Source organism: Myotis daubentonii, chromosome 11 (assembly GCF_963259705.1).
Source record: "Myotis daubentonii chromosome 11, mMyoDau2.1, whole genome shotgun sequence".
Taxonomy (NCBI): Eukaryota; Metazoa; Chordata; class Mammalia; order Chiroptera; family Vespertilionidae; genus Myotis; species Myotis daubentonii.
This window is the reverse complement of record NC_081850.1, coordinates 19,664,574-19,677,825: the sequence shown is the minus strand read 5'-3', so window position 1 is coordinate 19,677,825 and position 13,252 is coordinate 19,664,574. Positions and strand designations below refer to the sequence as shown.

The window sequence follows — 13,252 nt, the reverse complement described above, 5'->3', positions numbered from 1 at the left end:
AGGGAGAGGGATAGAGAGTTAGAAACATCCATGAGAGAGAAACATCCATCAGCTGCTTCCTGCACACCCCCCACTGCAACCAAGGTACATGGCCTTGACTGGAATCAAACCCAGACCCTTCGGTCCACAGGCTGACGCTCTATCCACTGAGCCAAACCGGTCAGGGCCCTTTGTCTGTCTTTACTTCTCATTGTTTGTACTAACCACAGAGTGAAGTAGAAAGCAATGTGTGATGGCCCAGCTCGCCTGGCTCAGTGGGTGAGGCTCAATCTATGAACCAGGAAGTGATGGTTTGATTCCAGGTCAGGACACATGCCTGGGTAGTGGGCTTGATGCCTAGTAAGGGGTTTGCAGGAGGCAGCCCATCAATGATTCTCTCTCATCATTCATGTTTCTGCATCTCTCTTCCTCACCCTTCCTCTCTAAAATCAATACAAATATATATTTTAAATTAATATATATATTATTTAAAAAGTAATGGAAGAGGAGCAAGACATACTGTGCCCTGGAAACCACTGTAATGACTATGTTGTTATTTACATTTAAAATGAAGCATCATAAATAAGTAAAGGAAAGAAGGCTGTTTCTCCCTGACTTGTAGCCTGAGCCTCACTGCCCTGCACCCTGAGCATGAGACAGAGCGGGATGAACAGAGGCCCCAGTAGAAACACACAGATTAAATGAACAGCTGAAGTTCACCAGCTTCTGTTCTACAAGTTTCCACTAAGAATCTCCTGTGCCCACCTCGGAAATTTTGAGCATAATATGTTCAATAATTTAAGTGTAGACTTGAACAACAATAGCTGCACTAGCACAGCATAAAAGGAAACCAGACCACCAACTTCCACTAGACACAAAAATAAACTCAAAATGGATAAAAGACTTAAATGTGAAACATAACCATAAAACTCCTAGAAGAAACCATAGGCAGCAAAACTGCAGACACCTCTGAGAGCAATATGCTTGTGGCTACATCTCCGAGGGCAAAGGACACTAAGGAGAAAATAAACAAATGCGAATACATCAAAATAAAGAGCTCTGCGCAGCAAAAGGAACCATCAACGCAATGAAAAGGGAGCCCCGTGTGTGGGAGAACGTATTTGCCCGTGACACATCTGATAAAGGGTTACCACCCAAAGTCTATAAGGAACTCCTATAACTTAATAAAAGGAAGACAAACAATCAAATAAAAAAAGGGGTAAGGGAACTAAATAGACACTTCTCCAAAGCGGACACACAGATGGCTGAGGGATATATGAAAAGATGCTCATACTCACTGATCATTAGAGAGATGCAAATTGAAACAACAATGAGATATCACCTCACACCTGTCAGAATGCCTATTATCAACTAATGACAAGTGCTGAGGAGGATGTGGAGAAAATGGAACCCTAGTGCACTGCTGGTGGGAATGCAGACTCGTGGAATCATTATGGAAAATAGTATGGAGTTACCTCCAAAAAATTAAAAATGGAACTGCCATTTTACCCAGTGCTCCCACTTCTAGGAATATATCCTAAGAGAAACCCAAAACACCAATCAGAAAGAATGTATGCACCCCTGTGTTCACAGCAGCACAATTTACAATAGCTCAGGTCTGGAACCAGCCCAAGAGCCCCAAAATAGATGAGTGGATAGAAAAGCCCACTGAAGATAAATGATTGCAATCGCATAAGTAATGCTTCCACCTACTCAGACAGAACTAACGTTGGCTGTCAGCGTTCAGGGCTGTGGGCACCACTGACACCTGGGTCCTGGCTCAGGAGGGGAGCAGGTCACCACCGAGGACAAGGGGCCTTCACACAAACACTCCCGGGGGAAGGGCAAGCGTCCTGACAGGTTCTTTTGTCAGCAAAGACACAAGCCCCTCCACCTGGGGAGAATTCTATGGACCTCAGGATGGGGTGAGCCTGCCTTCGGGGGGGAGTCAAGGAGAGTTTGGGCTGAGGACACTGTCACTCCAGAATAAAGCGTTATTAGAGCTGATATCGTCCGTGGTGCTGGGAACATATTACTATCTTGTTATTGGAATCTCCACACCTACACCTACCAGCTAACAACCAGGATTCCTGCTGGGGGTGTTGGCACAGCCTGAGGAGAATTAATGGCCAGTTCCAAAGCTGGAAAGAAATGGCAATGTCTATAGAAGTCCTGACCTAGTGGCACCCTTGAAGCATAACCACATAGCACTGCAGGAATGGGTTCTAGAGGAGAAACACCCCCTAAACTCATTTACTAAAAACCTCATACCGGTTGTGCATAAAACAGTAAACAAAACTCAGTCCTTGGTTCTAAAGAGTTTATTTATCAACCATGGTCTGGTAAGTACCTGACAAAACACACAAACCAACAGAGATGTTAGAGCATGACGCCCGTGTTGCCCAGAGTCAAGTCAAACTTTTATTTCTAATACAAAGAAGAGCAATATTTATGTAATATATCTAAATACATGAGTATGTACATGGGTGAGTATTTACATACCTACCTACACTTTGACTTTTATTTTATTTTTATTTTTTTAAAATATATTTTATTGATTTTTTACAGAGAGGAAGGGAGAGAGATAGAGAGTTAGAAACATCGATGAGAGAGAAACATCGATCAGCTGCCTCCTGCACATCTCCTACTGGGGATATGCCCGCAACCCAGGTACATGCCCTTGACCGGAATCGAACCTGGGACCTTTCAGTCCACAGGCCGACGCTTTATCCACTGAGCCAAACCGGTTTCGGCCACTTTGACTTTTAAACAAAGACGTTTCTCATTTGACTGATAGATATCCACTTAGATGGCAATGATCAGTAGTGTAGATTGATGACATTTTCTCAGACCACTAGATTAAATGAAAACAAAAAAGGAAGGGAAAGTGGAAAGAAATGTTTAGAAAATGAAAACGGGTGTGTTCCCTATTTAAGGGCCATGCTTAGAAAGAAGGTCATTGCAGAACTTTTGGCCCAAGGTTGTTCACCAGACGCCCAGCTCAGCCAGGCCAGCAGCACCCTTGTTCGCCCATGGCCCTCCTGCTCTCTCTACTCACTGCCCTGGTGGTGTTCAGCGCTGGCCCCGGGGGAGCTCTGGGCTGTGACCTGCCTCAGGACCACGTCCTGCTCAGCAGGGAGAACTTAGAGCTTCTGAGCCAAATGAGCACAATCTCCCCTTTCTTCTGTCTGAAGGACAGAAAGGACTTCAGATTCCCCTGGGCAACGGTGGATGGCACCCAGGTCCAGAAGGCCCAGGCCATCGCTGTCCTCCACGAGATGCTCCAGCAGGTCTCCAACCTCTTGGCCACAGAGAACTCCTCTCTCACCTGGAACAAGACCCTCGTGGACCAACTGCGCTCAGGACTCCATCAGCAGCTGGAAGACCTGGACACGTGTTTGGTGGAGGAGATGGGAGAGGAAGGATCTGCCCTGGCCATGCAGGGCCCTACCCTGGCCTTGAAGAGGTACTTCCAGGGCATCCGTCTCTACCTGAAGGAGAAGAAATACAGTGACTGCGCCTGGGAGGTTGTCAGAGTGGAAATCATGAGATCCTTCTCCTCAATAACAGCCTTGCAAGAAAGGCTCAGAAATAAGGATGGAGACGTGGGATCCCCCTGAAAGGATCCTCACTGATGAACGTGCCGCATCACCTTTGCCCATCTGTCCTGCGTCATGTGCAAAGGCTCCTATATCTGCTTTAGTTACCGATTTTAGGTTTTATTCAGCAAGTCTTTTCTCAGTCCCTAATAGTTAATGCTGTGATGTTATTTTTTTATCTATGTATCTATTTATTTATTGTTTCTTCATATATTATTTATTTCATGTTATCTTATTGATATATTTATATAACCAATATTTGCCATTATCTTGTATTCAAATTTACAAAACATGTTTCCTTTTTTGTCATCCAACTTGCATTTTGCTTTATTTATGAAATTCTTATCAAAATAACTTCCTGAGTTCTTTTGTTTTGAAAACCTAAACCCGTAATTTTTCTACATAGATCAATTTCAACATACTCCTTGTCTATTCAGTCCTATAGAATAGTCCCACCACTTATCAGAAAATGCCTACCAAAAGCTGGAAACACATGGAATTGTGAAGGGCCCTGGAAAATACGGGAGACATTCAGTCCTAATGTCTGAGTTGTAACGGATTCATATTCCGTCATCAAGGAGCAGTGGGTAGAAACATCTGAGAGTGGAATGGGAAAGATATACGGTCTTTGTTGGCAGGAAATAAGATCTTTAAGGTACGTGTGGAAACATCTGAGAAGTGAGATGTGGAGGTTCGTGCTCTTTTTCCCACACACGTAACTCTGTGGAATGGGACTGTGCCTCCAGCTTGACCCTTTTCCCAGCGTTGTTTATGGGTTAAAGAAGTGGTTCTGCAGCCAGAGCATTGGGCTGGATCCTAACTCTAATTTAACAGCAGCGGGACCTTGATAATCAAGGTAAACTCTCATGGTCCTGGGTTTCCTCCCCTTTAATGAAGGGACAATCACAGTAGTTTTTCTTGGGTTTTTGCCAGGTTGAACGGAGCAAATACACACAAAAAGCATAAAGCGGTGCCTGGCAAACATGATCAGGACAGAGGGGGGGCCCTCCGGCAGGAGCCCGGTGCGCTGGAGGGAGGGCCTAGAAGCAACACTGGGGAGGCTGCCAGGCCCTGGCCTTAACCGGTCTTGTTCCTGTGTTTTCACGTATTAGTGTCACAGTACATTCAATGAGTGAATATTCCATGTGCTGTTTGCTGAATATACGTGCAATTTCTGTGCATTATCCTTCTAAAAGTGTTCCTGGGAATTAGTAGAAATAGTTGGTCGATTTTTGGACCTCCCAAAGCTGGGCGGTGATGGGGTCCAGGCTGATTGTTCGAAGGCAAAAAGGGAAACTCATCTAGTATTTGGAGTTAAAACTGCAGTAAAGCAATATGAACATCCCTCTTCTCGTTGATGGTCTTTACTATTTTCCACATAGAACCTTTGAGCTCACAACACACATACACTGTAAACATGCCAGAAATGTCTTGGGTGCATCTGTATGTTATAGATGCCACACACACATATGACATGCTCATTGGTTGTGTTTTGAAAGGAGTTGGGACCATGGAACTCAATCCAGTGGCCATGAAGTGTGGTGGCATCTGCTAGGCTGGATGGCAGTGGCCTTTGTTGACCTTCCAGTTTGGTCCCCTTTTGTCAAGAACCCTTTGGGAGTTTCCAGGACTGGGACAGGCCTAGAATTCTGGGGGCACAGGCTTCCTCTCTGCTCAGTTGCCTTGGGCAGCGCTGTGCTAAAGATGGAGAATTTTGCCAGGTTTATTCTGCTTCTAACTTGGTTTCATTTTTATAGAGTTGGAACTCTATAGAAATATTTGGGAATTACTGCATTCGGAGATGCCCATGTGTAGCAATTTTCTTTTTAAAAAGAACAACAGTCAGGCTAGGGAACCAAATGTTCAGCCCCCAATAGATTGAATCTTGCTTTTCCTTCTCTTCTTCCCACTATTCCAAACCAATGCTTAGAAAGAGACATCAGGAATGGGAATTCTCAGGAGAGATGAGACAACCATCCATCTGTGAAAACTGTAAGGTCAGGGCATGGGGCAGACTCCAGGGCTTTATTTGAAAACTCATAGACCACAATCTTGGCTGTGGTAGAAGATTCCAGCATAAAAATCCCAACAAATGATTTCGGGCCATGGAATGGCTTATTAAGAGAGTTCAGGTCACCTGCGGGCCGGAGTCCCGCCACCATCCCCCACCCACTTTCCCATCTCCAGGCCTCTGGGCCAGGCCTCTTTCTTGTGTTGGATCTGACGCATAAAGAGCCACGCTGAGTCCCTGAAATGCTCTGATCAGACACGACTGGATTTGCCCTCAGGGAGCAGAATCCTCTGGGATGGAGCATCCGTGTCATTGAGAATCTCAGAGTCTGTGCCGCTCTCAGGAAAGGACCACGGTCTGAAATATCAATAGAGGACCACGTGCACAAAACCCTTGTATTTGACTGTAGCAAACAAACTTCAATTGAAAATGTTTGGATCAACTTTAAAACTGAATGATGTGGAAATACAAGAGGTATCCATGGATCAATGGAGAAAGTCACATGATTATTAATCATGTTTGTTGCTTCTTGAGAATGCGAACAGCAGCTATTGCACTCTTTGTGGGTCTCTCGGCAGCCATCCAGACGCAGGAAGGACACGGAGCTCCAACAGGTCAGGTTCTGCTCTTCAACCCTGGGCTCCCCCAGCTTTGATCTTATTTCTCTTTTCCATAAAGTCCCAGGGCAGAGCTGCTGACAGACATGTCACCTCCTGGAGCAGGTCCTTCTCAGTGGTGCTGACAGGACAGACTCACAGCAGGAAAGCAAAGGAATCAGAACCTGGGCCCTCCCTCTGGATCCACGCTCTGCTCCTCCACCTGGAAGAAGCGATGAAGGAGCCATGGGCTTTCCCTGTAGGTGACAGTGTGAGATGTGATGCAAGAATGATTAGTTTGGTGGCAAAATTATGAGGTAATATCTTTGGACAAGTTAAATCCTCTAAGTTTCAGACTCCTCGAGAGAGAGAACCTGACCCACAAACCTCCTGGCGTTGTCATGATCACCTGGGACAATGTGTGTGAAAACACCTTTATATGGAATAGCTCTGTGGATCTCACTATTATTGCCATGCATCTTTTGACCTTGAATTTTAATTCCTGGGCATAGTCTTGAAAGAGTCTATTCCTAATGGAACCTTTCACTCAGCCTCCTACAGACTCCCTGCTCCTCCTGCCACTTGACACACCCAGGCTCCCCTGTTCCCAGTTGGGAGAGCTCACCCAGAAGGCACTTCACAGAAATAGATTACAAACTTTTATGCTACTCATCCATATGAGATGAAATTTTGGAAAAGTTAGTAACACTCTGCAATGAAAAACCGTGACGGTATATGTAGTGGAATGCTTAATACAAAATCTTGCCTTAAAACAATTGATGGGAAAAAGATGTTGTAAGGTGACATAAGACAGTCACTAGGACATAAGATATTGCCAAGCCCTAATCGGTTTGGCTCAGTAGACAGAGCATCGGCCGGCGGACCGAAGGGTCCTGGGTTCAATTGCCAACAAGGGCATGTACCTTGGTTGCAGGCTCAATCCCCAGTAGAGGTTGTACAGGTGGCAACTGATGAATGTCTCTCTCGCATCGATGTTTTTAACTCTCTATCCCACTACCTTCCTCTCTGTAAAAAAAAAAAAAAAAAAAATCAACAAAATATATTAAGAACCTGCTTAAAATAGTTAATATCCCAAAAAACATGCTTTGGGGTAGGAACCTCTTCTACCCTTCAGTATCTACCATATATACAGGAGGTATATATGTTCTTAAACTTAAAAAAAAAAAGATATTGCCAAATACAGCTATTCTTTCCATTGAAAATAACATAAGCAGGGAAATAGTAATTTTGAAAATATTACTGATGAGTTTGCTTCCCTTAAAGCCAGGAAATCACAATAAAGTTTGGTTTTGGCATAAATAAATTATTTGAAATTAATGTGAATTTTAATGCTTACTTTTAATCTTTAAGATACATTTTTTATCACTTTAACATTGTGGTGAAATTAGCCATTAAAATGGAAACAATTATATATTACACACACACACACACACACACACACACACACACACACACACTCATCCATATGTCCATAGCTACTTTAGGTCTCAGCCATGTCCCCAAGTCATGCTATGGAGGTTCCTAATATTTCCAGGGTTCCTGTCCATATTGCAGACGTTTTCCCCTTTCTCTGAATTCTATAGCAGCCTCAACTAAGACATCTAGAATACACTAGTTGAGACTGTGCCTAAATATTTCAAGTTGAAATCAGACATGACAGAGAGGAAACTGTCATGTACAATTACTCTGAACTCCTGTCTTTCAAAGAAGACCTGATATCTGTGCTCACAGGTAAGAAACACCGATGCAGCATCAAAGACAAGGGGAATGACGGCCCCATGTAAAAGGCAGCGAGTATTCATGAGAGAAAGCAAACAGCAAGAAGCAGAATGAGACTAGAAGAAAGACTATGCTAGTGTTTGGTTTCCCACAGCGTTTTGGCCCAAATACATTATTTTTAAAATATATATTTTGTTGATTTCAGAGAGGAGGGGAGAGGGAAAGGGAGAGGGAGAGGGAGGGGAAGGGAGAGGGAGGGAAGGAGAGAGAGAGAGAGAGAGAAACATCACTGATGAGAGAGAATCACTGATCGGCTGGCTCCTGCACGCCACGTAGCAGGCATCTATGGAGCCCGCAAGCCCGGCATGTGCCCTTGACTGGAATTGAACCCGGGACACTTCAGTCTGCAGGCTGATGCTCTAGCCACTGGGCTAAACCAGCCAGGGAGGCCCAAATACATTTTTAAAGTAATTTTTGTACTTCAGTTTTGAAAAAACTTTTGATGCCATTTAATGACTTGTTCCCTACCATGGCCTGGTCTATAGACTTGCTTCAACCATTCCTTTAAGCTGTTAGAAAGGGGCAGGGAAAGAAGCCATTTACTGGACTTCATGGAGCAACATCAGTGAATTTCAGCATCAGGAGAGTCAAAATGTTCTCCTTTAATTCCTGAGCTTTCCTGTCACCTTGTCCCTGAAGAAGAAGAGCCTACTTGATTCCTGGGCCTAAACTATTTTTATTTATTTTCCTATCACTCTTGAGTAGGCCAGGTAGAGAAACTATTTAACCTGCTCAGGGAATAACATGCTTAAGTCAGGAGGTCCTCTTGCCTGGTTTCCTAGGAGACCTTCACTCTTTCATGGGAAATCTTCACTTTCTGACAAAATCTGCCTGTGGCCCCTGAATTGAAAGGACATCAGATTTTCAATTCCTCTTCTGAAAACCTGAGACAACTTTAGTCGTGGCCACACAGGAAATCATAAAAATTAAATAAAACAATATTTGCAAGCCACAGGCTGAGAATCTGAACAGAGAGCATGACTGCTGCCTTTCGTGTTGATGTGCCACACAGTCATCCGCACGGTCCACACTGAGCCAAGCCAAGGGCCGCTTTGATGGCATCTTCCCTAACACCCTGGGGTGCACCTGCTGAGCTCCCCCGGGAAATGGCAACTCTAGGGGAGGGGCTGTTTGTGGACTGGGAAGGAACAGAGCTCCAGTTGCCCCCTTTAGATCAATGCCTGGCACAGGAATGAGAGGAATCTCAGAGCCCACTCTGCAGAGAACCAGCTCTGAGGAAAGGTTCCTGACAAAACACTGCTGTTCTGTGGGTGGGAACAATGAGCTCAATAGTCCCCTCTTTCACCCTCAGAGGCGGACCACCTCTGGGGGTGTTATCTGAGGCTCAGGAAACATAAACATCAGGCAAGCAAGAGGCAGAGCGTGATGCTGGTAAGAAATGGGACATAGCTAGGATTTCAGCCCTTGAAGATCACAACACTCATTCCAAAGCTCTTTCCTGGGTTAGCAGAAGGGGAGAGTCCTTCCCTCAAACACAGAGTTTAAGAAGGACTCACATCTGAGTCATCAAGATACACAATACTTCCAGGCAATATGAAAAAATGAATTAATGCAGCACATCCGTGGTAAACAAATGTCAACATTTTAGAGACATGAAATGGCCTTCCACTTGCAAGTCCTGAGAGGCTTAAGAAGGGAGGGGAAACGGTGCAAATATAATTTTAGCAAGTTCCATTCAGTCTACAAAATTCTAACCAAAGAAAAGGAAAAGATCTGACCTGCTAACTGTTCTCTCCAGCCTGTATACAGCACCAAGTTTTACTTTTAACGATTCATTCAGGGTGCAAACCTGTGATGACGTTTCAGTAAAGTGAAGTTAAAGAAAAATGATTCACCATTGTCACGTGGTTACAAGAAACTGTACTACATGGCAAAACTCTCAACTGAATTTTATAAAAATTTTAATTTTTATAAAAATAATGTCTTAAATAAAACACTTTTATTGATTTCAGAGAGGAAGGTAGAGGGAGATACAGATGGGAACATCCATGATGAGAGAGAATCATTGATCGGCTGCCTCCTGCAAGCCCCGTCCGGGATCTAGCTTGCAACCAGGACCTGTGCCCAGACCAGAAATGAAACCAGGACTTCCCGGTTTCATAGGCTCCAGTGCTGAGCCAGGCAGGCCAGGCTGAACACAAGTCATCCTGACAATAGTAAACAGTGTTTGCTTCCATTCCAGCCAAGACAGTAAAATTATATTAAATCCTTGTTTGGGTACAAATAAAATACAGTTGAAATAAAGTGGAAGTTTCATACATGCAGTTTTTATAGTCTGAATGGTAAAAATTAAAACTTTTTAAATTTTCAGTTAATATTTACTTAGTCAATACATAAATATTTTTAAAATTCTAACAGAATCATGTTTTAATGTTAAAAATTTTTAAATTTTATGTGGATATTTAAATCAGTATTTAAATATTTTTTAAAGTTTAACAGAACGTGTTTAAATATTTTAAAATTGGATAAATATCGCTGTAAAATTTTAAATATTTTAAACGTAAAAACCATTAACACGTTTTAAAAATTGTAAAATATATTTAAAATTTTATAGCGATGTTTATCCAATCCTAAAATATTTAAATATTTCAAAAGTTCAATTAAACGATGCTTCAATATAAAATATTTTTAATATTAAGCTTCATGTCTACATTTGATATTAAAATATTTTAATATTTTGAGTAGCTTCAGGAAAAGGCGTTTCAATGCTCGCACTCTCCAGTGTTTTTAACTTTACCCCATGGCTCCCTCAAGTTGTCTCGTTGAAACATCGCACAAAAGCCCCAAAGCCGCTGCACAGCCGCCCTCCCGGGCCGGGCGCCCCACTCACCCCACAGCGTCCCCAGCGCGGAGCAGTCGCGCCCGTCCTTCCCGCGTCCAGCTCTGAGTCTGGGGGAACCTCGCGCACAAAGCGCCCCGATTCTGTGCAAACCCCCCAACACGCTCTCCTTCCAGCCTCTGACCCCCCAGCACACGGGTTCCCGGTGAACATGGCCTCGCTGGAGCTTCCGTGCAAAAGGAGAGCCCCACACTCCTGGGGAAGCGCAGAGCAGGCCCGGGCCGGGGCTGGTTTCCTGGGCACAGTGTCCGCGGGAGGCGCAGGCAGAGCTGCTTCGCCTTCACTATTAAAGCAGCACCAGGCGCTCCGCGGGGCCGGCCAGCGCTTCTGCTCTCACACCAGACTGAAAAGGAACGTTCACAGCTCATCTTTTCGCAAAGGCAACGTCACAAAAGGCCTCCTGCGCGCCCTCTGGGAGCCAGCTGGAGCATCGCCCTTTCTAGGGATCTCAAGGGAAGTTGCTGCTAATTGTGTCGCCGAATAACCCTGGCGGTAGTCTTTTACAAAACCAAGCCCTTCCCCCAAAAGCAGCCTTCACCAAAATGCACCCATGTTCAAGCACCCTTTTCCAAAACGCAGCCCTTCACAGAACACAGCCTGTGCCAAAAAAAGCAGCCTTTCCCCGAAAAGTAGTCTTAACCAAAACTCACCCATTTTCAAGCACTGTTTTCCAAAACCTAGCCCTTCACAAAACACAGCCTGTGCCAAAAAGGAGCCTCTCCCCAAAAGTCGTCTTTACCAAAACGCACCGATATTCAAGCAGCGTTTTTCAAAACGCAGAATGCACTCAGAGCGCACTATAAAAGCGGCTGAAAGTCGATCGGTAGGGCTCAGACTGCTCTGCTACTGAGACCAGACTGATGGGGAAGGAAGGCTCCAGAAAAGGCCACCTGCTCCCCCTTGCGGCCAGCCAGAGAATCGCGCTTTCCAGGGCACCCAAGAAGGTGAGTTGCTGCTCATCCTGCCTGAGGTTCCCCCTGGAACTCTCAATGGCCCAGATCGCTCTGTGGCTGGTGGCAGGGGCGATGCTCTGCTGCATCCCTGCTGCTTCTCTTGAGGAGGACGGACTTTCTGTCCATAGAGGAGACAACCTGAGAATCTTCAATCTTTTGAGGCAACTGCAAAGGACGCCGCTTGACTTATGCCTGGCTGGCAGAAAGGACTTCAAATTTCCTTGGAATAAAGGGACAATCACCCAAATGCAGAAGACACAACGCACCTGCTTCCACCATCTGATGCTCCTGCAGATCTTCCACCTCTTCAGAGCACAGCGCAGCCTGGCTGCATGGGACCACACCCTCCTGTCTCACCTACTGTCCAGCCTTCATCACAGCCTGGAGCGCCTGGAGCAGAGGGAAAGAGATATCCGGGCTTGTCCCAGTTGGGGAATTCTCGTCCGGAAGTACTTCCAAAGCATCCGTAACTACCTGAGACAGAAGAAATACAGCTCCTGTGCCTGGGAGGTCGTTAGAGTGGAAGTGACAGGCCGCCTTCTGAGCCTGTAGCCATCCTCAGAGGAAAGTCAACAAATGCAGAAGGACATCCTTCTGGTGACTCTGGCTCTTCACCTGCATCCTTTGCTCAGCCCCAAAGCGATCTCCACTCACATTTCTGCACCAGCGGAGACACACCGGACACCGGAGTCCAGGGGCTATTTTAAGGGTATCTTGTACACCGCGAGTATACAAAATGATGTTTAGAGAGAGGTACAGGGTCTTTTTTATTAAATAAACAATTTTATAACATAATTGTGTGTGTGTTTAATTTGGGGGAGGGTGGTGGTGGAGGAGGTAGGCGCTGGTGGCTGTTTCCAAACCAAACATTCCAATAAAAATGCACCCTTTTCCAAAACGCATCCTTTCCCCAAAACGCACCCTTTTAATAATGCACCCTTTTTCCAAATGCAGCCTTGGCCAAAAAGCTCCCTTTATCAAAATGGACACTTTTTCAAAACGAAGCCTATCCCCCAAACTCTCCCTTTTTAAAAACGCAGCCTTTCCCCAAAATGCAGCCTTTTTCAAAATGCAACCTTTCCCCAAAACGCACCCATTTGCAAAACACATCCTTTCCCCAAAACGCACCCTTTTTCAAAACGCAACCTTTCCCCAAAACGCACCCTTTTTTAAAACGCAGCCTATCACCAAAACGCACGCTTTTCCCAAAAGGAACCTTTTTCTAAACGTAACCTTTCCCCAAAGGGACCCTTTTTCAAAACGCAACGTTTCCCCAAAACGCACCCTTTTTCAAAACGCAGCTTTTCCCCAAAACACACCCTTTTTCAAAACGCAACATTTCCCCAAAACGCACCCTTTTTTAAAACGCAGCCTATCCCCAAAACGCACCCTCTTTCAAAAAGCAACCTTTGTACAAAACGCACCCATTTGCAAAACGCAGCCTTTCCCCAAAA

The 13,252-nt window shown here is 44.9% G+C and overlaps 3 protein-coding genes across 3 annotated transcripts in view; 2 read left to right on the top strand and 1 right to left on the bottom strand.

Moving 5' to 3' along the window:
• Positions 1-11,115, bottom strand: part of LOC132211861 (uncharacterized) — a 33,331-nt gene extending 22,216 nt beyond the window's left edge. The window contains exons 1-2 of the mRNA XM_059656535.1: positions 10,837-11,115; positions 9,725-9,795 (exon numbers count right to left, since the gene is read on the bottom strand). Of these exons, the coding sequence (XP_059512518.1) occupies positions 9,725-9,795; positions 10,837-10,998 (233 nt within the window). The 5' untranslated portion in view covers positions 10,999-11,115. The remainder of the gene's footprint in view (positions 1-9,724; positions 9,796-10,836) is intronic.
• On the top strand, positions 3,012-3,599 carry LOC132211863 (interferon omega-2-like). The gene has a single exon (XM_059656537.1). It carries the CDS (start codon positions 3,012-3,014, stop codon positions 3,597-3,599), a length of 588 nt encoding a protein of 195 aa, XP_059512520.1.
• Positions 11,116-11,834: 719 nt separating the features above from the next.
• On the top strand, positions 11,835-12,350 carry LOC132211870 (interferon omega-1-like). The gene has a single exon (XM_059656544.1). It carries the CDS (start codon positions 11,835-11,837, stop codon positions 12,348-12,350), a length of 516 nt encoding a protein of 171 aa, XP_059512527.1.
• Positions 12,351-13,252: the final 902 nt, after the last annotated feature.

Bases quoted from the DNA above. Each gene is read 5' to 3' on its own strand.
- LOC132211863 (XM_059656537.1), top strand. From the start codon at position 3,012: ATGGCCCTCCTGCTCTCTCTACTCACTGCCCTGGTGGTGTTCAGCGCT.
- LOC132211870 (XM_059656544.1), top strand. From the start codon at position 11,835: ATGGCCCAGATCGCTCTGTGGCTGGTGGCAGGGGCGATGCTCTGCTGC.